The sequence below is a fragment of the Marmota monax genome, unplaced genomic scaffold (assembly GCF_021218885.2).
Source record: "Marmota monax isolate L192 unplaced genomic scaffold, Marmota_monax_Labrador192_F-V1.1 WCK01_AAM20220418_F8-fsc00167, whole genome shotgun sequence".
NCBI lineage: Eukaryota > Metazoa > Chordata > Mammalia > Rodentia > Sciuridae > Marmota > Marmota monax.
In genome coordinates, this window is record NW_026694116.1 from 3,396,874 (window position 1) to 3,422,911 (window position 26,038).

General features: G+C 61.6%; 1 protein-coding gene across 1 annotated transcript; it reads left to right on the plus strand.

Moving 5' to 3' along the window:
• The first annotated feature begins 350 nt into the window (after positions 1 to 350).
• Fam163b (family with sequence similarity 163 member B) lies at positions 351 to 25,956 on the plus strand. Its single transcript, XM_046465531.2, has 3 exons — positions 351 to 642; positions 23,108 to 23,223; positions 23,841 to 25,956. The coding sequence occupies exons 2-3, from the start codon at positions 23,131 to 23,133 to the stop codon at positions 24,246 to 24,248; spliced, it is 501 nt and encodes a 166-aa protein (XP_046321487.1). The 5' UTR covers positions 351 to 642; positions 23,108 to 23,130; the 3' UTR covers positions 24,249 to 25,956.
• Positions 25,957 to 26,038: the final 82 nt, after the last annotated feature.

Consider the following 26,038-nt stretch of genomic DNA (forward strand, 5'->3'; position numbering starts at 1 on the left):
TTAAAGTCCCTACTGTTAGCCCCAGCACCGAGGACCAGGAACTTGACCCAGGCTGCACTGTCCATAGGCAGCAGCTGCCGACTGGGAGCCCTGAGCCGTGGGAACCGAGCGCCAGGGAAACCGCAGGCGAGGAGCAGAGGGGGCCCCCCGCAGGGCGCGGGCGGGCCCGGGACGCCCAGGCCCCGCGGGAGATCGCGCAGCCCCAAGACCGCGGGCTAGCCGTCAGCACCGGGGACAGCTCCCGGGCCGCTCCCGGCAGCCCCCGCCGACGGTGCGCGGGGCTGCGGCGCGCGCTCCCGGCCCGGCTCGTGCGCGCGCCCTCCCCGCCAGCGCGCGCCCCGCGCCCGGGACTGGGTTGGAGCCGCGCGTGCCGCTTGCAGGGATCCAGCCCGGGCGTCCGGAGCCGCGGCCGCAAAGCGCAGCTGGCAGGGACTCCCTCCTGGCCACGCAGTCGCCTTCCGGGGTCCTTCTGGGGCCTCTCGGAGCCCGCCTCGCCCGCCCGGCCCCAGCAGGCGCCGCAGACGTGGCCTGGGCTCCGGTCGCCGCTCCTAGCTGCGCCCTGCCCGGAACAGACGCCCGCCCGGCCGCCCCGTCACGTGCGCCCAAGTCCTCGGCCGGGCAGCGCCGTTCCCATGGTTCAAGGTAAGGGCCGAGCGGGCGCGCGGGTCAGCGGGTGTGGGAGCAGACGTCGCAGGCTGGGAAGCCCCAGCTCAGTGCCCAACTCACCCACTGCAGTCTGCCCCAGCCACCTTGCCCCCAGACCCCCTGTCCCACGCAGATACGGGGCCAGCACTTCCTGTCCCATCATGGTCCACCTTCAAAGTGAACTGCGCTGGGCATGGGGGCCTAAGGGAGAGGCTAGGAGACCACTGTGGGAAGGGAGGCTTCATTTCCCTCCAACAGTGGCCTGGGGTAGGGGGGTGGGGAGGGAAAGTTTGCCAAAGAGCTGCTTGGAAACCTGCCCCTGTTCTCTGCTGCCAGGACCTGAGACCTTTTCCATTCCTGAGACTTACCATCTGTCAGGCAGGCACCACACTGGGCACTTGATCTGCCCGGCACCCCTGAGATAGGGTCATAGGTCCCATTTGACAGATGAAGAAACTGAGGCCCAGAGAAGTTTGGTCCCTTACCCAAGGTCACACAGTGAGTGGTGGAGCTGAACTCAAAACCTGCCTCGGGCACCACTTCATGCCCATGTTTGTCTGTGTGAAACCTCAGCTTAAGTAGTGGGGACAGAAGCAGGGGTACCAGACTGACATTTGCATTTTCTCAGGAATGAAAAATTCCAAGCACATAAAAAAAAAAAAATCCAAAAGCAGCTTCATCGCCAACCCCCAGCTCCTTCACCTCCACAGGCTCAGTGCCATGACCCATCCAGGCCAGGACGGTGGGCAGGTGTGGTCCTGCCAGTGTGCATCTGTGGCTCTGAGACAAAGAACTCCAGAGTCACCCTCATGGACCTTTCTCCAGGCCAAAGGGACTGTCCTGGAAGCCCGAGCCCCTGCATGCCTCCAGTGCCCCACACCAGGAGGCCAGAGTTCAGGAGAGTGGAGGGACAGCACCAGGCTTCTCTGTGCACTGCCCTCTGCCATGCCAGCCAGGCTCCTGGGGGGCTTACAGGGACAGTGGGAACTTCCAGCTCCTGAGAAGTTCAGCCTTGCTCGGAACGCACACACACGGTCTTCCCCCTCCCCCCGAACTAGAATTGTGAACAGGGCCCAGGTGACCAAGGCTCTCACCACCCCTCTGGACTGTGGGGAGGGCGGCTTGAACTCTGCACCGCCTGTGAAGTACCGGTAGCTCTGCTGGAGCTGGGGAAAGTTCGTCACGGCTGCAGCCAGGCTCAGCCAGCCTGAGCTTCCCTTCCTCTTTCCGCCTTGGCGGGCATCGCGTTGCGTCTGCGTGATGCTGGGGAGAAACACAACAGCAGTCTCTGCCCAGGTTTTGGGCCCTGTCCCCTGGGTTTCCTGGGAGGCTGGCTCATCTGGACTCACTTGGCAAGCTTGGAAAGGCTCCTGCAGGCTGCGGCCTGGGGAGGACCCACAGGCCATCCCAGCCTCAGTGCCCCAGGGCCTGGGGAGGGAGTGGGGAGCTCTGCGAACCTCACCTCGCTGGTCTCCAGGGCACGTAAGCTGCGAGGAACACAGCGGAGGGAAGTGCTGCTTCCTGCCCCACCTCTCCAGCAGGTGGGGCGGGAGCCCCAGACACCCACTGCTGGTGCCCGTGCAGTTGGGCAACATGGGCAAGGGTACCGGGGAAGGGTGGGCACGGGCAGAAGAGTCGCCTTTCTGGGTGACCTTGGACCAGTAACGCTCCCTTTCTAGACCTAGCCCCCATCTGTGCCAGGAGGGGATACATCACCCTCTGTCCCCTGGAGGCCTCCACGGCTCTGTTCCTCGTAGCCCTGGATGCAGTGGCCAAGGCCGGGGGGAGCCACAGCCCATTCTCTTGTTGTCCTGGTGGTGAGGGAGTGAGGAGCGGTTTGGACATCTCAGGCCAACCTGAGTCCCAGCCCCCAGTCCCTGCCAGCCCCACCCCCTCTCACCCCCGTCTTGCACACTCGGGGCCAGCTCTAGGTTGCCAGGGCTGGTTTAGGGTGAGGCTTTGTGGCCGGGCCCCTGGCTGCCGTGTGCCTCGGGTCCCACCACGTGGGCTGACATACAGAGCCGGGGCAGTGGGATCCAGAGAGGAGTAATTACAGCTCTCGGAGGGGAGATCGCCCACATCCCAGTCAATCGTGTCCAGCTCGAAACTCTCCGGGCAGAAGGGGAAGCAGATTGGCAGCTGGCCCCTCCTGTCCTCCTCTTAGCTGCCGCTCTGCTGCCAACTCCCATTCCAAAGCAGCAAAGCCCCAACCCGTGCGTCAGGACACTGTGGTGTGTGGTGGAGAGGGTGGGCTCCAGGCCGTGTCTGGGGTGAGTCACTTAGGGCCTCATCTGCAAATGGGTGCTTCTGCTCCCCACCCACACAGGGTGGGCACCTGGGCACCTGTGAACTGGGCGAGGCTGTGGGGCCCACCTGAGCAGGCGGCAGCCAGTCTGTGCTGGTCTTTCTTGCTCTCAGCCCCTTGGGATTGCTCCAGAGGGCTTTGACGAGGCTGGGGCCTCCCACCCTTGCCAGTCCCTCTCCTTCCCCTTGGACACAGAGGTGCCAGCTGCAGGGTGAAGTCTGCTGTCAGAGCTCTTTGTCCCATGGGAACTAGGTCCCCTCATTGGGTTCAAGCTGTCGAATCCTCTCCACCTCCAGGCCTTGGTCCAGGCCCCTTGCTGGGGTCAGGAAGGCCTATGAGGGGCTGTTCCTGCTGCCTGGGGAGAGGTGGGCTGTGGCAAGAACCCAGAACTCAGACCAGGTCTGGGTCAGAGCCCAGCTTGCGGCTTCCTGGGCCCTGTGCTCCTGGGCCACACACGGCTCCTGGGTCCCCGCTTCCCGGGGGTCGTGTAAGTGGGGCTAGAGGGGGACAGGAGTCAGACACACCAGGCCCATAAGCCCTGCTCAGAGGAGGGCTTTATCAAGTCCACGCCTGGGGTTAGGGTCAGAACTGGTCTTTAGAGGACACTCAGTGGCTGCAGCATGGAGGGTGACTTGGAGGGGTGGCAAGAGGCAGGGGACCCTGGGAGGAAGCTGCAGCAGGGGAGCAGAGGAGGCCTGGACCAGGGTGGCCAGAGGCAGTCAGATGCCGGGCACATTCAGGGCTGCCGGATGTATGTTGGGGCAGTGGGCAGATGGCCAGGACAGGACAGGCGTCACTTCCATAAAACTCTAAGCAGAGGCTAAGCTGGAGACTGAGCCAGGTCTGGACACTGGGTGGGCTGCACGTAAGCAGTGAGGAGCCTGGGTATGCGAGCACCTGGAGGAGGACTGTATTCAGGACCAGCGTAGCACCAGGCCATACGTCCTGCCCTGGCAGGATGTTGCTACTGTCCTCGATGAAGGTGGTCCTAGGTAGTGGCAGCCAGTCACCTGTGACCATGTGCTCAGCTCTCCCAGGGGGCTGGGCCAGTAGGGAGGACTAGGAGCTGGCTGTCCAGGGACTGGACAGTGGTCCCAGCACAAACCAGGCTCCCAGGGCTGCAGCCACATCTGTCACATTCCCTGGCTGCCGAGTTGGCAGTGAGGCCATGCTGTAAGAGCATAGCCTTTAGGCCTGACCAGAGCTGTCTGTGTCCAAGCTGTGAGTCCCTGTTAAAGTTACTTCACCTCTCTGGGCCCAGATTCTTTATTCATAAAATGCCAATAGTTATATCCACATGGGAGGATGTATCATGCGATGGGCCGGGGATGGGGGGGGACCCTCACTGCTGAGCACTAGTGAAACCTCTTCCGGGCCAGGTGTACCCGGGGAAGCCATGGTGGTGCCAGAAGGTGGCCTTGGGCAGACTGGCCACAGGGCTGCCCCTCACAAGCAGGCAGTGCCCACCGTGAGATGGCACTGGCTCCCTGGCTGTGAGGTCGTGAATGAGCAGAGCCATTGCCACCTGCGTCTTGGTGCTTCCCAGCCAGGTCCAAGGTTTCCACAGGCAAAGACGACCCCTCGGGCAGTCCCGGGTTGGCCTTGCCTGTCTGCTGGGCCTGCATCTGGGACCCATGGGGAAGAGTCCACTCTTTTGTTTTGTTACATGTAACTTACAACCACAAATCTGTGGCCTGAGAACCAGGACCAGCGGCATCAGCATCCAGGGAAGGTGGAGGGTGCAGGCGCCCAGCCCCTTCCACTCTCCTGGGGGACTCCATGTGCCCTTGGTTCTAGAAAACACACAGGCCGCTACAACAGAAAGCTGTCCAGTTACCTGACAGGTGACTTCACCTTTTATGCCACGTTAGTGTTTATCTAACACACATTCAGTTTAATCTACATCGTGCCATTTTAATAAACGCGATACCCGCCTGCCCGAAGAGAGAAATGAGGCCATCCTGCTTGTTTGGGTTCATTGCCTACAAAGTCAAAGGCCCTAGCCCCTGGCTGAGGTCCACACCTGCACTAGCTCTGCAGGTGGCTGTGTTGGCCACATGGGAGTCACACAGGACCATCCTATCCACCGGTGCTCCCCCTTGTCCTCTGCCCCCTCCTTTCTGCCCCATGTCTGTGCAAGCTCGGCTAGTGCCCTGACTGAACGGCTCACCCCTCCTCATGGCCTTCCCTGGATGGATTAGCGATGGTCCTGCAGGCCGTGCACAGCTTGGGTTTATGTAGACTTGATTTGGGGGTGCACTGGGAGTAGGATTAGACACGGTGCAGGACAGTTCTCCATGGACTGTAACTTGGGTACAGGAGGCAGGTGTCCCAGATCTGGGGAAGGTAGCCCTGGGCTGGAGCAGTCTTGGAAGGCTCCCTGGAGGCAGAACTTAGCTGCAAGGAGAGTACGGAGTGAGGGCGCAGGTGTGGCAGAGAGCAGGGGCATGCCTGCCGTCACTGGAGGCGGGGGAGACCATCTGGTGACGGTGGCCTGCTAAAGATGCCCCTGAATTTCCCTGCTCCCTTAGTGGAAGCTGCTTCCCCTTTATCTTGTCGCTTTGGACCCTTTAAGAGGACGAGGGCTGAGGCCTCACTCCTGCCCTGGCCTCAGTGCGCTGCCCTCCTGGGTGGGCTGAGGCCGCCGCGCCCTCCTTGCTCCCTGGGCTCTCCAGCTGCCAGCCCTGTGCGGTGCCTGCCACGCATCCCCTAGCGCTGGCTCTCAGTGTTTTGCCAAGAGTGGCCTGAAGTGGGCACGAGGCTGCCGGGGGCGGGTGGGGGCGGCGGCCTGCAGGGCCCCAGGAGCTCCCTGCCCACGAGGCCTCACCTTGCGGCTGGAGATGGCGTGTTTACACCGTGTTTCCCAATTCCTCTCCTTGGCGTTGGCAGACGCCGGCCCACGTGGTGCATTAGGGAACTTTCCTAAGGCAAAATAAAGATGTTCATTTTTCCATTTCAAAGGCAAGTGCCCCCTGGAGGCTCCTGTTCACGGCCCAGCTCCGAAGCTAGGCAGACCCCAAGGACTTTCAGGAGGGCCCACCAGGGCCGGCAACCACCTCCGGCTCTGAGCAGGTCAAAGCCGGCCACTGCTTTGAGAGGGGGATTCTGGGATCTAATGATCCAAATCCAGCTTGAGGGGAGGCAGTGGAGGAAAAACTCTAGTTTGCTTAAAAATCCTAGTTTCCCTGCCTCGCGGGCGCCTCGTGGCCGCCTCGTGGCCTGCTGAGGTCAGCCCGCCTTGGGGCTCCCCTGGGCCTCCTGTCTCCGTGTGAACCCACTTATGAAATTCAAACTAGATTTTACCTTTGTGGAGCCTCCCTCGTGAGAGTCGCTCTGGTCCCCAAACAGGCTTCTCCAGGGTCGTCTTACAACACAGCATCTGGGTATCACTTGTGGGGTCCTTTATCTCTGTTCTGCCATCACTTTCCGCCTGCCTGGTTCTTCATTGATCAGGAGAGAGGGAGGGAGTGGGGGAGGGACGGGAGGAGGGGGAGGGGGAGGAGCAGAGGCGTGGGGGAGGGGCAGGGAGCCAGTGCTCCCGGCAGCCAGGACCCGGCTCTTCCCTGCTGGTGAGCTGAGGCAGGTTATTAAACCTCTCTGTGGGCTTTTCCCCCTCCAGTCACCATCGAAGATCCCAGACACCGGGTAGGCCCTTGACAAATGGGACCTGAAGGTGGGGTCTGGGGTGTCTGCCTACAGTCAGGTGGGGCCTGCGGAATGGCCCTGTGTCAGGCTTGGCCGAGGATCCTCACTTACAGCCCACCCAGTCCTAGCTGTACCCAGACCCTTGAAGGGGCCCAGGGAGCCCCACTGGGACAGACCCCACTCCCCTGGCCTCCCCTGCTGTGTTCCTGTGTGCTGACTGGCTTCTGTACTCCAGGACCCTTCTTCCCTGAGGGCCCTCCCTCCTGCTGCCCACTGCCTGAGGACCTTGCCTGGCCAGTGCCAGGTCTCTGCTCCTTCATCAGCCTCTCAGGGACATACCCCTGTCCTGCCACCTCCCAGTGGCCCTGTGACACCATCCCAGGCACCAACAGTTGGCTCTGGGGTTCCTCCCTGTCAGTCTTCTCCATGGGGAGACTGCTGACCCTGTCCACCACCTGCATGGTGTCTGCTCACCAGGGGCACTTGGACCACACTTGCTGGGCAGCAGGGCCGTTCCTGTGGTTGGGAGGGCCAGCCTGTTGTGCAGGGTCCTCTGTGTGGCCCCCCTGGACTGATTCCCATATTTAGAGCCAGAAATGACATCTGTTCCCATCAGGACCTTCCCTCAAAATACCCCAAACCAGCAGAACACCCACTGGGAAGGAGGGGCTCAGAGGGCGTCCAGCAGGGTCTGTCACCAGTGCCTCCCCCCCTCCCCACCCCGTGGCAGGGTCCTCAGCTGTCAGAAGGCAGTTCTGCAGGGCTGCAGGCCTCCCAGGCCAGCCCAGGTCAGTTGTGCAGTGACAGCGCTGACCAGGGTCTCCACTCTACACACCCACGCTCGCTTAAGAGCAGCTGGGCCCACTCTTTAAAAGAGAAAGTTGATGTGAGAACAAAATTGCTCCAGGAGGCCTCGGCCACCAGGCCCGGCTCAGGTGGCCACACCGTCCACATAAGTTACAGCAGAGTAGCCAGCTCAGCCCCATGGAGAGGCCCAGAGGCTGAGAGAGGGCCAGCAGCACCTCCAGCCTCTGGGTCCAGGCAGGACCAGGCAGTGGCCATCTACCCTGGGATGAATGGACAAATGAAGGAGTGAGGGAGATGAGGGACACGGGGTGGTGGGTGCTCAGGGCTCCGCTGCCCCAGCTAAGAGGGTAGCAGCTGAAGCCCTCCTCAGCGATCTCCTGCCTTTCAGTGGAGAAGGCACTTGGGGTGACCTGGATGGAAGCAGAAGTCTGGACCCCATCAGGAGCTGGACGCGCTTCGTAGACAAGCTCTGGTGGCTCTAGTGAGCCGCCCACCGGGTCCTTGCTTCAGTGGGGAGGAAGCCTCTGCAGTTGTTTGTGCACTTGTGATTAAACTGAGTCACTTCCAAAGTCCCTCCATACCCAAAAGAAAGGGATTTGGGGTTCTCAGATTCGGGGCATCTGCTGTGCACATGTCCTGACCTCCTAAGACTCTAGAACTTTCCTTGAAGATTCTGGGCATCCGTGACAACACCCCTCAGACCTCCCGCACACGCTCCTGCGTCCTCTGGCTGCCCATGGTCCTCCTGCCCTCTGGTCCCACCCACCCAGCAGTGCCCACCACATGCCCCCTCTCAAGCTCCACAGGGGGGAGATCAGATATGGGCCGGGTGCAGGGGACAGGCGGGCTCCTGGTTAGGCCAGATGTGCTGAGTGCCCACCTGTACTTTGAAGGAAAGTACCAAAGCAGGGACAGGTAGCAGCAGCCCACACCCTCCCTTTGGTTGCTGGACAGGCCTCCAGGCTCTGTGGGATCCTGGCTGCTTGGTCCTTGTCCCTGTCCTGTTCTTCATTCACCTTCGATGAGACACACACACCCATGCCCTCTGCAGCAGGTGGGCAGGAAGGAGCAACCCCGCTTCCTACACCGGCCAGATCCTCACTCAGCAGAGGCACGACTCAGGCTTCAAGAGGACACCTGCCCCTCCCAGGGGCGGCACCCATGCTGCTAACTCACCGCTGTGGTGTCCCACTCCTCTGACCACCGTGAGCAGCTTCCTTGGGCCTCCTGGAAGAGCAGCTCACAACGGCTGGTTCTCGCTCACATGGCCCCTGCTTTACGCATCCTGCCCGTGTTCAGTGCTGTGAAGGTGGCGGTTTGCATGTCAGAGCTGAGACATGCTCACGTGGGCCACCTGGGGCGCGGAGACCCTGCGCCGGGGCAAGGAGAGCCCCACCCCTCACTCAGCACACAGAGCCTTGGAGACTGCCTGTGACCTCCATGCATCCCGGGCTGTTAAGTACACGGACTTTTGCTTTCACACTCCTGTGGTGACCTGTGTGGTGGCAGAACGAGGTCACTGTGCACATGGCTTGCCCTGTACCCATCCCCATGTCTCCCCGCTTGCTCTGAGGGCCTGCACTCACAAGGTGGGGGTCCCCAGTGTGAAGACACCCTGTGGAGCTGCTGTCCCTCACACTGGGCCTCCCCAGGACAGGACGGACGTCACCCGGCCCCACCAGAACAGAGTGCTTCCCATGGGGCTCCCAGGCAGGCCACTCAGCTGGATTTTGTGAGCTCTGGAGGCCCAAGAATCCTGAGCCTGGTTCCTGGATGCCATCACCTGCCCAGGTTGGGCCAGCAGGGACCCAAACCTCAGGAGAAAATAAGAATCTGCCTCCGACAGGTCCCAAACCGCGGGAAAGGAGCTGAGCTGTGGGGCCCTGGGCCCTGGCAGGGGAGGCGGCGCTCATGCCACCCTTTATTTCCACTTCATGTTGGAAAGGGTTTTGTTCTGCTTCGTTTTTTCCAGGTGGAAATGCCGGGTGGGCGGTGCCTCTTATTTCTTGGCACTCGCTTGCTTTCCCCCTGCAGGGCGTCTGCATTCGTTTTCCTCTTTATTGGTGGTTTCGAGGGCCTTGGTTATATTGTTCCTTGTTGTTTTCTTCACGTTGGTGGTTCCTTGAGCCTTTTGGCCTTGTGGCTTCAGAGTCATTGTCCCATCTGGAAATTTTCCAGCCAATGTTTCCTCTGATCATTTTCCTGGGGATTGCAATTGCACACATCGGCTCAGGCCACTTGACGTCTCCCACGTCTCACTGAGGCCGTCCATTCACTGTTTGGTTTCTTCTGTCTCCTTTCGCTCTCTGCTTCACCTGGGTGGTTTCTGTTGCAAGTCTGCAAGTCTGCGGGCCGAGCCTCCGGTAATGTCCAACCTGATATGGACCCCATGATGTATTCCACACCTTAACCAGGGCCGAGTTTTCATCTTTGGAGGTTAGACACTTTCATGTCATTTACATTTCCAGTTCACACTCTGTTCCCCCCTGGTGCTTCCCCTGGTGCTACAGACAGTAGCTTTTAACAGTCTTGTATCCTAATTCCATTCTTGGGCCATCTCTGGGCTAGTTTCAGAGACTGGTTTTTCTCGTCACTGGGATCTTCTTCTTCTTCTTCTTCTTCTTCTTCTTCTTCTTCTTCTTCTTCTTCTTCCTCTTCTTCTTCTTCTTCTTCTTCTTCTTCTTCTTCTTCTTCCTCTTCTTCTTCTTCTTCTTCTTCCTTCTTTCTTCTTCTTCGCATTTGAGGAACTTTTCCCTGGACGCCAGACGTTGTGAATTTTACCATGTTGGGTGCTGGGTACTTTATTCCCTTATGCATGTGTGAGCTCTGTTCTGCGATGTAGTTAGGTCGTTGGGAAATGCTTGATCTTTTCAGGTCTGGCTTTTTAAGTCTTGTTGGGCAAGACCAGAGCAGTTTTTAGTCAAAACCCTCCCGGTTTCCCTTCCTGGTGCTACGTGGGTTAAGATGCCTTCCTGTCCGACGGGACGGGAGCTGTTTCTGGACCTGCCTGAGCTTCAGGTGCTGCTCCCTAAAGCCCCGTCAAGTGGTTCTCTCCCTCGGGCCACAGGTCGATCTGCTCTCGTGTGTGCTGACCTGTCCTCAGCTGACCACTGCAGGACCTCTGCCGGCTCCGGGCTCTCCTCTGCAGTGCTGTGTCCTGAAGCTCTGGCTGCTCTGGCCTCCTTGGGCTCCCAGCCCTCTGCCCTCAACTCAGAGAGATGCAGCTCCCCCCGATTCCTCTGCAAGCTGACCAGGCACTGACCAGGCAGGACACTAGATGATCAGAGGGCCCCCTTTGTTTCTTCTCCTGTCTTGAAAGTCACTTTCCTTCATCATCTGATGTCCAGTGCTTTGAATGCCATTGTTTCAGTTTTGTCCTGGACAGACAGTCCTTCGACCTCTGTGGTTTGTGGCTATTCTCTATAATGAGGGCTGGTCCTCCTGGTGATGAGGAGGGTCCTGGCAACTTCTTCATTGTCGTCACTGGGCTGAGACACGGAGGGTAAGAAATCCCCGGGAGATGCAGAGCCTTCCTGGGCTCCTGCTGCAGCGCCTCTTGCAGTGTCCCCCTGGTGTCTCCCCTGGACAGCTGCCAAGGCCAGGAGCCCTAGGTCACCTGACTCCCTGCCCCTCACTGCATCCAGCCCCCAGAGTCCTGCGAGGGCACCCTCCTCCAGCCACACCGCCCCTCTCACCTGAGGCCTCACGCCCATCACCACACCATGTGCCCTCCCCGCAGTCAGCTCTGACCTCAGGACCCCACTCTCCAGCCAGCACTGCCAGTCAACTGAGAGTGTACACTGGGACAAAACAAGAGGAGCAGAGATGCCAGAGCCCCTATCCCCAGAGACCCCCATTCCAGAACGTCATAGTAAGGTGGCCAGGCAGGGCCGGGGAGTAACGGGCAGGCTGGGGTTGCAGAGGTCAGGGGAAGCCTGTTTCTGGAAGATGGTCTGGGTCGGAAGCTGGGTGACAGTACCGTGGGAGGGACCCATGGTGCTTGGGGGTCAGGAGGAGAGGCAGCAAGGAGTCTGGAGAGGCACAGCCCCAAGGAGTTGTAGAGAGATGCACAGGGGCTGAGGGTCTGGTCCTGTGTGCCCAGAGTGTGCTCCGGCAGCCCGTTCCCCAGGCAGCCCAGCGCCCAAGACAGGCGGACAACCAACACAGAGTGATCCGGGAGGAAGGGCACCTGGCTGCAGCCGAGGGCGTCGGGAGATGAGGCCCGGGGTCTGTGGAGGTGGCTCCCCTCGGCCATCCCTCCTTCTTGAGCTGCGAGCAGAATGAAGCTTTCTGGCCCGGAAGCCCCTCAGCCTGCTGCCCGCGGTCCTTCACACAGCCCCTCCTCTCCCAGCTCCCCTCCCTTCAGGCCTCGGCGTCCTGGTCTCTGGCAGGCCACGCCTCCCAGCTGTGGTCCCGTGAGCGCTCTCTGTCCTCCCTCCTGACATCACTGGTCAGGCCCTCAATCAGTAGAGGCAGTGGGGGAGGACACCCTGGAGGAGGTGGATGGAGGAAACCTCAGGGCTGTTCTGGAAACGGCTCTCAGTGAGCTGATAACAGCATGGTCCACAGGGTGGTCTGGGTTTGTTAAAAAATAAAATAAAAAAACACATATAGAAATGCCCCCCAGCTCTGCAGGCCCCACAGGGCTGGAGCCCTTCCCACACGGCCACTTGTCATCGCAGATGGCTCTCGTGGCACCCTGTGCTGGGGGGCAGTGGGTGTGACCTACCCAGAGCACCACACAGGACAGATCAACACCAGCACTGCCAGGCCATGGGCAGCAGGCAAGGTCTGCGCCAGGGGTGTGCATCCAGTCTGCTGCTCTCTGGGCCCCCCGACCAGGCAGGGGCCGTGTCCCCGTTTGTCACTGTCCCAGCACAGCCCAGTGCTTGGCACACAGCCAGGCTCCATGGAGCAATGGAGGCGGGAGGCTGGCTGGAAGCTGGCATAAATGTCTTGTCTCAAAGAGGGAGAGACTGAGGCCCACAGTCACACGGACACCATGGAGGAGAGTTGGGGTCCCACCCACATGTTGCTGACCTGGGCCGACTTGGCGTCAGGGGTGACCGGGGATGGGGGAGAGGTGGCACCCAGCTGCCTGGAGCCCTACGCTGCGGCCCGCCTTCTGGTGGCAGGAACATGGAGGGCTGTGGTGGGGGCTCCCTGAGGGTGTCTGTGGACAATGGCCATGGGCTGAAGCAGGCCGAGTCTGGACCCTGGGCTGTTTAGGAAACTTGTGCAGGACCCACTGGGCCCTGGAGGTTGGGAGGACGAGTGGCCGTCCAGGTGCCTTGTGTGCACAGTGGCGTGGGCAGAGAGGCTGAGGTGGGCCACCCGGTGACCCCAGCCCAGGGAGAAGATAAGAGAGGGCCGACACCCCCTGCGATCTGCCGCCTGCCCCCTTGACCCAGCGCACAAGCGGGCAGGGTCCCTCCGGCATCAGGCACGTAGTAGCCACTAGGCGTCTGGTGAGGGAGCATCCCGTGGCCGGGACAGGCAGCAGGCCCTGGTTGGTGCTGCAGTGAGGGTGGGTGTGGCTGATCCATCTGGGTGCCCAGGTGGGAAGGACCAGAGATCAAGCGGCTCAGGATGGACTGTGGAACCTGCTCATGTCTGCCATGCCCCTCAGGCCAGGGTGGTGGGCCAGCTCTGCAGAGGACCTCCAGGAGGGCGGCCTGCCCGACTGGGCCCACTGCCTCATGGCACCCCAAGCCTTTGTTCCCTGGGCAGCTCTGTGGCTGAGGGGCCAGGAGCTTGGCCTGCACCTGCCCACTGAGGACGCAGGGCGAGTCCCACCAAGGCCCCGAGCCCTTGCCAGTCTGCTCCGTGGGGCCTGTATCCTGAGCGCCTTGCTGGACACTGAAGTTGAACTCAAGCTGCTGAGCCAGGCGGTGGGCTGAGGCCTGGATCGGGTCCTGGCTGTGCTCCCCGACTCTGCCTTGGTTTCCCGCCTTTGCATGAGGATGCTCCCAGCCCCGACGCAGGTGCCTGGGAAGGTGTGAGCTTGATACTTGGTGTGCTGCGGCCCCTGCCCGGCACCTTCCTACAAGAGGAAGTGAAACTTCAAAAACTAAAACCAGACAAAACAAAACCAAAAAGCCCCCACTTAAGTCCAGCAGCAGAAGGGGTTTTAAAAACTCAACTTCTGTGCATGGTTATTTTTAAGGGGGAGAAAAGTCAACCCATCTGCAGCTGAGCTGGGGCTCCTCTGGCCTCCCACCCATTTCCTGACACACTGCTGGGTTCTTGAATGTGGCAGCTCCTCCGCCCCCTGGCCTGGCCTGCAGCTCTGAGCCTGCTGTGGCCCCACCCCCACCTGCCCAGGAGGCGCTAGGGGGCAGGCAGGTGACTGTGGAGGCCACAGGGCAAGACCCCTTCCCACACCTGGCACAACCCTCTGCACACCCAGAGCCCTGCCCTGCTTGCCTAACCCCATTAAACAGCACAGAGGTAGCCCCTACTGTGTGCGCTCGCTGTGCGGACCCCTGGTGGCCGGAGGACTGTAGACTGGAGAAGGCCCTTGTCCTCTAGGGGCTCTTCTGCAGGACGTGGGGGGAGGAGGCTGTGGTGCTGTGTCCTTCCCTGCTTCAGGCAGGGAGCAAGGTGTGAACACACCAGGGTAGGCACCATGTCACCCCGCCCACTGACCCCTACTGTGTGCCTTTTCTTTGGGTTCATTGTCTATCAATGGGCTGACATCACCCTGCTGGACTGCCCCAGGGATGGGCACTGTGGGAGGTGCCGTGCTGTCCTGCGCAGAGGCTCTGTGCCACAGGTGGGCTTCCCGTCGTGAGGAGCCAGCCTGAAGTTCAGCAGAGGGACTAGGAGTTGGGTGGGGACCCTGGGGGCAGGGTCAGGCCCAGGACATTCCTGAGCATCCTCACTGTGCTGGAATCAGCCAGGGCAGAGGCTGGGGCGCCCGAGGTGGGTGTGAACCCCGTTGTCCTCATGAACACACGTGAGGCTGGACAGGAGAGGCCTGGGGGCTCCAGGACAGCTGCAGCTCTCCATCCAGATGCTGCTGTGGGCCTCCTCCCACCCTCTGGTCCCCATCCCCTGGGGGCTGGAGGCAGCTTGGGTCACTAAGGAGATGTGTGGGTGTCCTGGGCAAGGCTCCTTCTCCGTGGGCCTCGACCACCCCTTTGGACAAGGAGGGAGGAGGCTAGACCCTCCACTGCTGAGCTTGCCCCTGCACCCTACGTGTGGGCACAGCCCAGGCTACCCCCGTCCTGGGCAGAGAGTTTGCTGGCCTGGGTGGGAACTAGGATTTGAGACAGGCTGACTCCCAGGTGAGGGGGACAGCCCCCCTCAAATAGGCAGCCAGTTCCAGCCATGCTGATGGTGGGTAGTGACCTCATCTTCATGAGGCCCAGAGTGCTGCCCAGGCCATGCTGAGCCAGGGCCTCCTCTGCCCCCAGCCACCATCAGCCCTGCACCTGTGCTGCAGACCGGCCTGCCCACTGTGGGCCTGGGGTCGTTGCACGTGCCCGGGCCTGTGAGCCCTGGCGAGTTGGAGGCTGCTGCCCTCTGACCTGGACCCCTGTCAGGAAGTGTGGGATGGGCCCCAGCTGAGATGCCTCCTTCCTCTAGCCGGTGCAGAGGCTCCGACCCCTGCCAGGCCAACTGCACAGACACCTGCCTCCTCCAGGGTCCTGGGTCCTGGCCATGGCCCTGGGGCCCGGCATCCCCTGACCATGGCCTCTGCTCCAGCTCCTCTCCTCCAGCCCACGGCTGCCCCCTACCCTGGTCCCCTTCGCAGCACCAGCCAGGCTGCAGTGCTGGCCCTCCTCTGGCTTTTCAGCTCTTGGCCTGAGGGGCAGGTCCTGAGGTGGCCTTGTGACATGGATTTTGGCAGGCTTGGGCTCCGACAGGCCCCTGGGCTCAGAGCAGGACACGGGTTTCCTGTCTCCTTGGGCCACTGCTCCCTTCTGGCCTCAGTGTACTTTCAGAGAATGTGGATCAAGGTTTCCTTCCGTCCAGTGGCTTGAGAGCCACTGCCTCCCAGACAGCAGCTTCCCATCTGTGACAGGCATTTCCTCTGCCACCAGGGAAAGCCATTAACCTGGGGAAGCCCCAGAGGGGACCTGGGCATCAGACACGTCCAGCGCATGAGGCAGGTGGCTCAGGAGGCCGCAGGCATGGTTCTTACCAGCCCTGCCATTGCTGAAGTAAGGCCCGAGCCAGAAGGGAGCCCCTTCCCACCACCTCATCCCCGCCTCCCTCCCAGCTGCCCCCCGGCTCTGCAGGGTCTGCAGGGGTGTTCCCTCCCCTCTCCTGGAGCTCAAGGGCACCAGAGGCGGTCCGTCTGTCACTGGCTCACGCGGAGCACCCACTGTGGGCCCGGCTCAGGGCAGGGCAGGGAACTGAGGGTGAGGCTCTGCGCTCAGGCTGACCCCAGGGCACCTCATCTGGGGCCCAGGGAGAATTTTAACATATCCAGAAAGCACCAGAGATGTTGGATGGAATGTCCGGGTCTCTGTGCTCTTTCTGGGACCCCTCAGGGAGCCCAGACTAGCAAGCTGGCAAGCCAAGGCACCACATGTTTCCTGAGCAACCCGCCCCCATCCCGGGCCTGGATGCACTAATTCCTCAACTGTGGGCATTTTCTTGGTTCCCGACAGAATGAGAGCCCCTGGGAACCCGGCTGGGCCCTCCCTGGCCCTGGCCTGCTGAGCTCCAGGTGCTGGTCTGGGCTGCAGACTGCACTTGGGGGCAGGCGTTCCCAGTGCCCCCAGTGCCCCTCCGTGAGGCCGTCCCTGGCCGGCTCTGGATAACATCTCGGAGCCCAGCTGGGGCAGCCGGCGCTGCTGCACTTCCCTGTCTGTTTATTACCGAGCGCAGCGCAGGAATCCAGGAGCCCGCAGAGCGTGAAATTAGGAACAAATGTGGAGGAGGTCTAGACAGGAACTCTGTGGGCCGCTCTGCTCTGCTCCAGGACCACGGGCCCTTGGGCTTCCAGGTAGCGGGAGCACTTTGAAACCAGATGGGATGCGTTTGTGGAGCAAGGATCTCGGTCCCCAGAGCCCTCAGAGAACGCCACACTGAGGGGAGCCTCAGAGGCCACAAGCGCGGATTCCCAGCCCGGCCCTGGCCTGGCCCCTCAAAGCCAGCCCTCTCTGCCCCAGCCTCGCTTTCTCCGTCTGGAGATGAGTGGCCCCAACGTCACTTGGTTGGAAGGACACTTGTTCAGCCAGCAGGTCCCGGGCTCGCCGCAGCCTGGAAGCCATGTTCACCAGGCCCCCAGCTCTGGTCCCAGGGATTGGAAGTCCCTGGGCTACAGGGGCCGGCGGGCCTGGCCAGGCTTGGCTTCTCGGTCCTACCGGAGTGCTGGGCACCTCAGGAGAGCCGGCAGACAGAACCTTCATCAAGCTTTGCTGCAGGGGCTGGGGTGGACACATGAAACAAACCACAGAGGCTGCAGCCTCGCGGCCTTCGAGGCAAGTGCGAGTTGGGCAAGAGGGGACACAGAAAGATAGAGCTGGGAGAAGGGCAGGACGGGAGAGCGTGTGTCCTGTGGTCGAGGGCAGCAGCACAGCAGAAGGCTGTGAGAGCTCCGCCGGGAGGCAGGGAGGCAGGTGGAGGCCGGTCTGGCTCTGCCGCCAGGTGCTTCCTGCCTCTGCCCCGCCCAGCCACCTCCTGATGGTTGGTGTGGAGACAACAGAGCCTGTCCGCTCGGCTGCCCAGACGAGACAGGGGCTATGGGAAGGGCCCCCTGCACAGGCTCCAGGGTGGAGGGAAGCAGAGGGCCCATCTCACAGCCTGCCCTTGTGGAAGCTGGGGTGGGGTGGGGTGGGAAGCAGGGTTTATAAAGCTTTGAAGCCGTTTATGGTCCCAGGGGGCAGAGCAACAGTTCATCGAGCCCTACTGAATCGCTGGCTGGCAGCAGGTGGCTTCAGAATTGCTGCTGGGTGGCAAACAGGCGGTGGCCGCCCTGCCAGGCTGTCACGGGGCCGCCTGGCACTTCGCTGCCTCGGAGGCGGCCTGTGCTATTCCCCGCCCGGCAGGCCCAGCACAGTCTAGACGGTCCTCTTCCTGGACCAGTCAGGGGCCGCCTCCTCCAGGAAGCTTCCCAGCATCTAATGCTCCGTCTGCAGCCCTGGGCTTCAAACCCTCCCTTTATCTCCCAGGCAGCAGCTTGCTTGGTCTCAGGACTGGTGCCTGGGTGCTGTGTCCCCGGCCAGCATGAGCAGAGGCTCTGTGTCCCTTCCCCTGCCGTTCTCCAGCGGCCTCTTGGCACTCTTTCCCATCATGACCCTCTAAGGGTGTCCTGTGGCTGAGCCACCGAGGTCCTGGAGTGGGAGGAGTCCATTGGCTAAAACTGCCTGCCTGTGTGGATGAGGGCATGGGCCAGAGGGAGGCTTCTGACCCAGGCCACAGCCAGCTGAACGCCCCAGCAGACGCGGGCCTGGGGGGCATGGAGGGGCAGAGTCCCTGCCTGGAAGATTGAGGGGGCAGCAGGATGCAGGAGGCGAGGGGAGCTCAGGGTTATGTTCTTCCACTGTGTGGAGGGGCGTGGTCCCTCCCAGGACTGGCATTTGAGGTTCTGAGGCTCGGTGAAGTCCAGGAAGGCTTTCTGGAGGAGGATGGCACGTGCCTGGCTTCAGTGGGAGTCAGAGGGAAGGGCATCCCAGCGAGTGGCACAGCCAGAGCAGAGAGGAGGCAAGGGCAGGGCCAGGGGACAATGGCACCTTCACCCTTGGGACTGTTTGGAGTTAACTGCGATGATGTCAGGCCCGGGCACGAATGGAGCTGCCAGGAGCGTGTGCGTCTGTGTCGGGCCTGGCCCTGGAACCTGGCACCCAGCACGGGCGTTGCTGTTCCCTGAGCGTGTATCTGCGGAGCGAGGCGGAGACGCTCCAGCTGGACAGGCTGGGTGTTGGAGCGGCTGCTGCTGACAGCCCTGGGCACCTGGCCTGAGCCGGCACCCTTCCCGGCTGCCTGCCGCTGGAAGGAACCCAGGCCCAGAGGAGACGCAGCTCAGGCCCCAGGGGCCAGGCAGAGCCAGGGACCATCTCTGGCCTAGGAGCATGGCCAGTTCTCACGGTGACCCAAGGAAGGACATAGGCCCAGGGAGAGACACTGTCTGACAGTGCACCTGCCCTGGTGCAGAGTCCCCAGTGCCCAGTTGTTGTAGCCCACTGGAGGCCGAGCGGGGCCGGCAGGTCGGGGTCCCTCGAGTGCACTCTCTGGAGCCCCTGCCTGCCTGTCCCAAGGGCCTCAGCACCACAGTCCTGATCTTTGTGTCTTACTCCCCGTCCCAGCTCCTGGGGCCCAGCCAGGCACGTGCTCCCTGGGGAACCTGGCCCCAGCCTAGAGCCCCAGCTGTGGTCAGTGACTGCATTCAGCCCATCACGACAGCTAACAATACCCAGGTCCTCTCTCTCGCCTCCCCAAGTTTAGTGAGACCCCTTGGAGGCAGCAGGGCCATGACTGTCTGCTCTGGGGCAAATATCAGAAGCCCACTCAGCTGTGTCTTCCCAGGGGAGGGTCTCGCACCTGGGTCAGGACCCCAGCAGAGGACAGGTTTCTCCACATCTGTATCTGTCCTGTTCCCCTGGGGCCAGTTCCTGCTGGCTGTCCACACACATGGCACAAAATGCCAGCCCTGGCCACAGCTAGACCGCTATGTCTGCCCAGGTCCTGGGACCAGCAGGGACCTGTTCCATCTCTCAGGAGAGAAGCCAGCCTGGGGCACATGTCCACTCCAGCCCCAGTGAGCTATGGCCAGCAGGCAGCAGTAGGGGTACAACTGGGCACCAGGGGCAGGGTGCAGAGAGGAGGGTCACAGAGACAGGGCTCAGGGTCCCACACATGAGCGTGCCATGGGGTCCAGGGCATTCGTGCAGATGTGGGCCTTGACAGTAGGGAGAGGGAGCCGCAGAGGGCACTGCCCTGCCCTGAGGTGGATGGTCATGACCACTGGCCCTGACCCACCCCGCCTCCTCATCCTGCTGCTGGGGCCTGACAGGTCACGCCATCCCTCCAGTCAGCAGTTTGCATCCCACAGAGAGGAAGGCCACCCTGGAAAGTGCCACACAGGACAATGGGCAGGAATGGCCTCTGTGTTGAGACCCTGTGGTCCCCACAGGTAGTGAGGACTGCTGAGGCTCTCAGCTGCAAGAGAGGCCTGTCTCCAGGACGATGCCTGCCGTCCAGCTTGGCCTAATGGGACACTGGGGCTTGGCTGGACTCCTGGGAGGCCCCTGCCTATCCTGGGCCTCAGTCTCCTCCCCAGTGACCTCAGAGTCCCAGCATCTGACCTCTCCTCCTCAGGCTGTCCTCCTGACCACAGAGGAGGACTCCCCAGAGTCCCTTCTGCAACCTCAGGGGAAGGTCAAGGACATATCAGTGACCCTGTGAGACCCAAAGTGGGCAGAAGGCAGGACAGTTGAGCCCCATGCCAGGGCACCTGCCTGCTTGGCCTCAGCTCACCTCTGCAGAGATGGTGCCAGTCATCTGGACGGCCCCGCCCTGCCGCAGCCTCCCTGGATCCTGCCTGTCAGCCTGTGTCCCCAGCAGGGCCAGCTGGCCAGCTGGCCTGAGCCACCTGGGGAATTGTGTGGGACTGGAGCTGACAGGCAGAGCTCCCAGGAGCGTGTGAGGTCCCTGGCTCCGTCTCTGTCCTGTGTGTCTGGCCGTTTGTCCGTCTCCGCCTGGCTCTGCGGTTTTGGGTCTGTCTGCAGCAGGCTGTCTGCACCTTGCTCTGTCTGCCTGTATCTGGAGTTGCCTGTGTGTCTGTCTGGATCCTCTCTTGCTGTCTTCCTGTCAAGGGGCCGGGTTCCAGGCCCCTATGTCCCAGCAAGCCCCTCTGTCGGTATGTGTCCGGGTCCCCCCTCCACGGGCACCTCCCTGCCTGTTGTTAACCCTCGCAAACCTGGCTCAGAGTCGGCGGGGACACCCGGAGGCCTCCCCCACCCCAGCCAGACCTTGCCTGCCGGTTATTCTCGTGCATTCTTGGAGGAGGGTTGATCAACCCAAATCCCAGCGGCTCTAGCAGACCCCCCAAGCCCTCCAGGGACGTGCACACGGAGCTTGTCCTGCCAGCATCTGCGAGGGCCTGGGAAAGGGGCGGTGGGCGCCTGTGCTCGTGCCCCCACGGGGCAGCCGGGAGCGGGCTCCTCCATGTGCCAGGTGCGAGGTGGCTGCCAGGAGGCCAGGCCAGCCCCGTGCCATCCAGGGAAAGACAGCAGGAGACGCAGAGGAAGGTCAGAGACGATGCAGGAAAAGCCCTGCGTGTGAAAGGCAAGGAGTGCGCCTGGTCCGGGTGGGGAGAAGCCATGGGAGGGTGAGCCCGGAGTTGAGTGGGACTGTCACCTCTGGGGGCACGCAGGGGAGGGGCAGGGGCAGAAGCCAGACCGAATGCCCATGGTGTCACACTGTGGACTTTGGGACCAAATGTTTTCTATGATTAATGAGCAAAATTAAATTCATTTAAAATTTTTAAAAAGAGAGAAAAATAAAGGCACACAGGTGTGAAGTTGGTGGGGGAACTGCTCTGAGGTCTTTCCAGTGAGTTTGAAACCGTCTCCTGACTGTGCGAACCTAAAGGGGCCGGCACAAAAAGGATAGAAACCCAAACTCGGTTCAGAAGCGTTGTTAGTGAACCCACTGGTCGTATTATTTTGAAGACGATCACGTAGAGGAGAGGACAGGTACGCTGACCTAAGTGGAAAACAAGCTGCCCACCACGGACACCACCAGGCTCAGCGCCTCGAGCGCAGACCCGACCCTACAGTCGCACCAGCAGGAAATACCCAGGAGCTGCGGGCACCCCGCCCAGCCTTGTCTGAGAACCACCCTGTGGGGCCATCCCTGGGGTCCCACCAGAGAGACCCAGGAGCCGCCAGAGGGGCCTGCAGACCCACAGTCCCAGGCAGGGGGGCCACTGAACACCAGAAGGAGTGACTGGAGGATCTAGATTCATCAGCGAGTCTGTGGTGTCACGGTGACGCTGAAAACAGACAGGAACTAAGGGTCACAGCTTGTTCTGCAAGTGGCTAGAGGTGAGACTGGCCCCTTCCTTACAGCTGCTCCGGGCCAGCAGTCTGGGACGCACGGGAGGCTCTTCTGCACTTCCCTCGGAAGCACCAGGGTGAACGGCCGGGGAATGGACCGCATCTGAAGTGGCCGTTCCGCGTGTCCCCATGGACTAGCCTGTCTGGACTGGCTCAGGCTGCCCAAGCCATCTGGTGGGAAAGCTGGGCCAAGCCTCTGAACCCCCGGGTAAGGCAACAGCAGGATCAGAGAGGAGCAGAGGCCGCCTGACCGTGAGGCAGAAGCCAAGCGCCACAGAGGAGCAAGCGCCTGGGCGGTGAGGCCCCGCGCACCCAGCGCACAGGCCTGTGGTGGCTTTCCTCCCTGGTGGCGCAGGGAGACAGGAGGAGGGCTTGTGAGAACTGGCCTGGAGGCCAGCACATGCTGAGGCACAAGCCGGCCGGGAGCAGGCATCTCGGAGCCCCTGGAGCACGCAGGCTGGGTGCTTTGCTAAGTCCTCATCTGTCAGTTTGGCGCCAGTGTTGGTGGGTAAACTGGCTCGCTCTGGGATCTTGCAAAACTCCAGTCACTCCCGCCACTCGGCCCCTGCCAAAAAAAGAAAAAAGACTGGGGAATAGGGGAAGGGGTCTGTCGCCCACTCCGGCCACACCACTGGCTCGCGAGAGGGCGTGGGGACGACCAGAACTCGTGACGGGGTTGCTGAACCTTGCGTGCCCACACCTTGAAAAGTGAGCAGATGCTCATGGGAGGGGGCATGGGCTCCAGGGTCAGTCTGCCCCCTGCGTTCATGTGCTGGGCCATGTCCACGGCAGGGCTCCAGGCAGGAAGTCCCTGAGCCCAAATTCCCACCTCTGACAATATGTCCCGAAGAGAGCATTGAGGTAGGTTCTGTGATCCAGGAGCCCCCCTACCCTAAACATCATTAAAAATATTTTTTCTCAGTGTAAACAGCCTAGATATCAAAAAGGAATTGGCTTTCAGTTTTGTAAGATAAAAAAAAAATCTTAAGAGTGAATCTTCTTGACAGTGCTAGACTGTACAATTAAAAACAGTGGCCAGGCTCAGTGGAACACACCTGTAATCCCAGTGACTGGGGAGGCTGAGGCAGGAGGATCACAAGTTGGAGGTCAGCCTGGGCAACTTAGCAAGACCCTGTCTCAAAAGTTAAATAAATAAATGGGCTGGGGTGTAGCTCAGTGGTAGAGCACCCCTGGATTCAATACCCAGCACCCCCCAAAAAATTGAAGATAGTAGATTTTATGTCCGATGTCCAAGCATTCTGTTACTATTGATATTTAAATGAAAAAGCATCAGTCACGTTAAACAATGGATTATGATCAGAAATTATGTTGCACCCGAAATTTAATGATTCAGAAAAAGAAGAATGGTCGAGTTAGGTGAGAAGGCAAGAAACAGGTCACAGGACCCGGAGCCCAGCTCACTGCTGAGTGCAAGATCTTGACAGAACTGTGCTAGCAGCTCCCACCTTTTGCAGATGAGAAGCAGGCTGGGGTGGGAAGGGGCTGGCAGAGACCTCAGGGGGCTTCGTCTCCTCCCACCTGCCCTGTTTCCAACCCGAGCCCTTACCTGTCATATGCATGTCCGCGGGTACCTGCTCCCATTTGGCTAGTTTCTTTCCTTTCTGAAATAGAAGGGTGTCTTCTGCACAGAGGTCTGGGTGACCCCACGGGGCTGCTGGTGTTTTCACAGGCTGTTGATGGAGAAGAGGGCGGATGACAGCCGGGACTGTGGTCATCACCGGGGGCATCTTGGCGACTGTGATTCTGCTCTGCATCATCGCAGTTCTGTGCTACTGCCGGCTCCAGGTACCCCCCAGGGCAGGGTAGGGCCAGGCAGGGGAGGCCCAAGAGGCTCCAAGAAGGGACAGCCAGATCTCAGAGGAGGAGCCCAGCAGACAGCACTGGCAAGGACTCCACCTGCCAGGCTCAGGGTCCATGGCCACCTGCTCACTCACCCAGGGCTTTCTCCAAGGCTCAGAGAGGACAAGGCACTGAGCGGGGGGCACACAGCTGCCCAGGGGGAGGGCAGAGGCGAGAGGGGCCGCCCTGCATGCTCCCCGGCCTGCCCGTGTTTTGGTGCCTCCGGAGGCCCTGTGTCCTCCTGAGGTGGGGAGCCTTCTGGGCAGGGTGAGGTGGCCCAGGGCGGTGTCCACAACTGGACACTGGGGCTGGATGGGGCTTGGACCCCAGCTCTGCAGCCCCCATCCTCGGTCTCCATTGGCAAAGTGAAGATGGGGATTTCTGGACGAGGGAATGAGCCACCGCAAGGTGCTGAGCGCAGCGCTGGCCCCAGCAAGACTGGCAGGTGGTTGTGAGCGGGCCGGCTCTCGGCAAGGCTGCCCTGAACCCTGGGGACCCTCTGGCGTGGGCCAACCTGTAGGTACACGTGCAGTGGCGTGCAGCACGGTCACCCTCTCCCACAGTACTACTGCTGTAAGAAGGACGAGTCCGAAGAGGACGAGGAGGAGCCGGACTTCGCCGTGCACTCGCACCTGCCCCCCCTGCACTCCAACCGCAACCTTGTGCTGACCAACGGGCCCGCACTGTACCCGGCCGCCTCCACCTCCTTCCGCCAGAAGTCCCCACAGGCCCGCACACTCTGCCGCAGCTGCTCCCAATACGAGCCGCCAACCTTCTTCCTGCAAGAGCCGGAGGACGAGGACGAGGCTGTGCGCAACGGCGGGGGGCGCGTGGCCTATAAGAGCATCAGCCAGGAGGACCTGGAGCTGCCCGCGGGGGGCTTCGGGGGCCTGCAGGCGCTCAACCCCAACCGCCTGTCGGCCATGCGCGAGGCCTTCTCCCGGAGCCGCAGCGTCAGCACGGACGTGTGACGGCTGTCACACGCCCAGCACTGCCACACAAGGTCTCCAGGCCACTACAGAATACCCATGGCATGTCCCCAGGGCTCCAGGCCCAAGCCCGGGCTCAGCCCAGCCTTCCTCACATCCCTTTCCTCAGGGGTCCCCAGGCATGAGGAGCCCCAAGCCCTCTGCAGGGATGAGGCTCAGTGAACCCCAGTGTGGCCACTTCAGGTAGAGGCCCGATGCCAGGGCAGGTGGGGATGGCAGAGCAGGGCAGGGCCTGGCTCTTGGGCACAGGGCCAGGCTCCTACCTCCAGGAGGTGCGGGGCGGTGATCATGGTTCCAGCCCCAACTCAGCTCCCTGGCTGTGTGGCCTGGGCCATGCCATGCCCTCCCGGGGCCCTGGTCTTCCTGCCTGTGCCAGGAAGGGGTGGCCTCTGTGATGCCAGGGGCCCCGCAGCACAGGCCTCCCGGGGACAACAGGGACTCCACGCCCCCTGAACTCGGGTCCCCTTCTTCCCCCCTCTCTGCCTCTCCTTCGGCCCCCACCCCCTACAGGCACCTGCTGGGGCTGATACACTGTTGCCCTAAATGCCTGGCAGATGGACAGAAGGGAGAGTTTAGGACAGCGAGGTTCTTGGCGTACTTGGCCCCTGGTCTGTTTCTGGTGAAGAGGGGACACTGCACAGCTGGTCCCCAGCCTAGGCCAGGCCAGCAAGCAGACCCCTGGGGGGTAGGGAGGTGGGCAGAGCCGTGGCCCAGGGTTCAAAGGTCCCCCGACTCACCAGGAGTCCTGGGTGGCCTTCCCATCCATGGGCCTCAGCCTCCCCATCTGCCTGAGGAAGGCTGGCCTCAGAGAGTCCTTTGAGCTCTGATTCTCAGCAGGAGCCACCAGGTCCAGGGAGACTGGGCCACCCCCTTCCACCTTCTTCCCCCCAAGCCCAGTCCCTGCTGGTGCCCCGTGGGTCCAGCCAGCCAGAGCTCGCTGCTCCTGAGTGGGAGCACATGTCCCTCCAACTCCAACCAGGTCTCCCCAGGACTTCTGCCCCCTCTCTAGCCCTCTCTATCACTGGAGGAGATGGTGCCCAGTGGCCGCCAGGGGCACTGCCCCACACCCACGCCACTGCCACCCAAGCACAGCTGTCCTGCCAGGAGGAGGCAACTTTCTCTTTCTGGGCAGCAGGACCCAAGAGCCCCTTCCCTCTGGGAGCCTCCCCCTCCCCAGGTCCTACCATGGAGCCACGGGTGGGTGGGCGCTCAGCACAGGCACCTCCCAAAAGATAAGCCTTCAAGGGCCGGGCCGCCCCGAGCCAGGCCCGAGCAGGACCTTGCCCTCTTACTCCAGCGCCCGTGAGTTTCCAGAGACCGGGCAGTCGGTGGAGAGCCTCGGCCTGGGCACCGAGTCTCCCTCCTCTTCCTCCTTCCTCCCGCCTCGGCTGTGGTGGGGTTCACCCCGGGCCCTGTGCAGTCTGCTCCCCACACCCCCAGAGCCTGCATCCCATCCCACCCTGTCCTGCATCCTGTGGAGTCGCCGGGCATCCGCTGAGGTGGGGCGAGGGGCACTCCCCAGCCCTTCCACGTCCCTCCCTTCTTCCTGGCCTCTTCCCTCTGGTGTAGTTCATAGATCTCCTTGAAACAAGCACCACCCCTCCCAGCCCCCTCCATGCCGCCGTGACAGGGCCTGCTGGCGGAGCCCTGGGCTCCCTGGGAAAGCGAAGCCAATAAACCTTGTCTCGCAGCCGCTGCTCCATGTCTTCAGTGCGCTTGGGCTCCTGCCGTGCAGCCCCCTCCTGGAGCTGCCCGGTGTCAGACAGTCACCT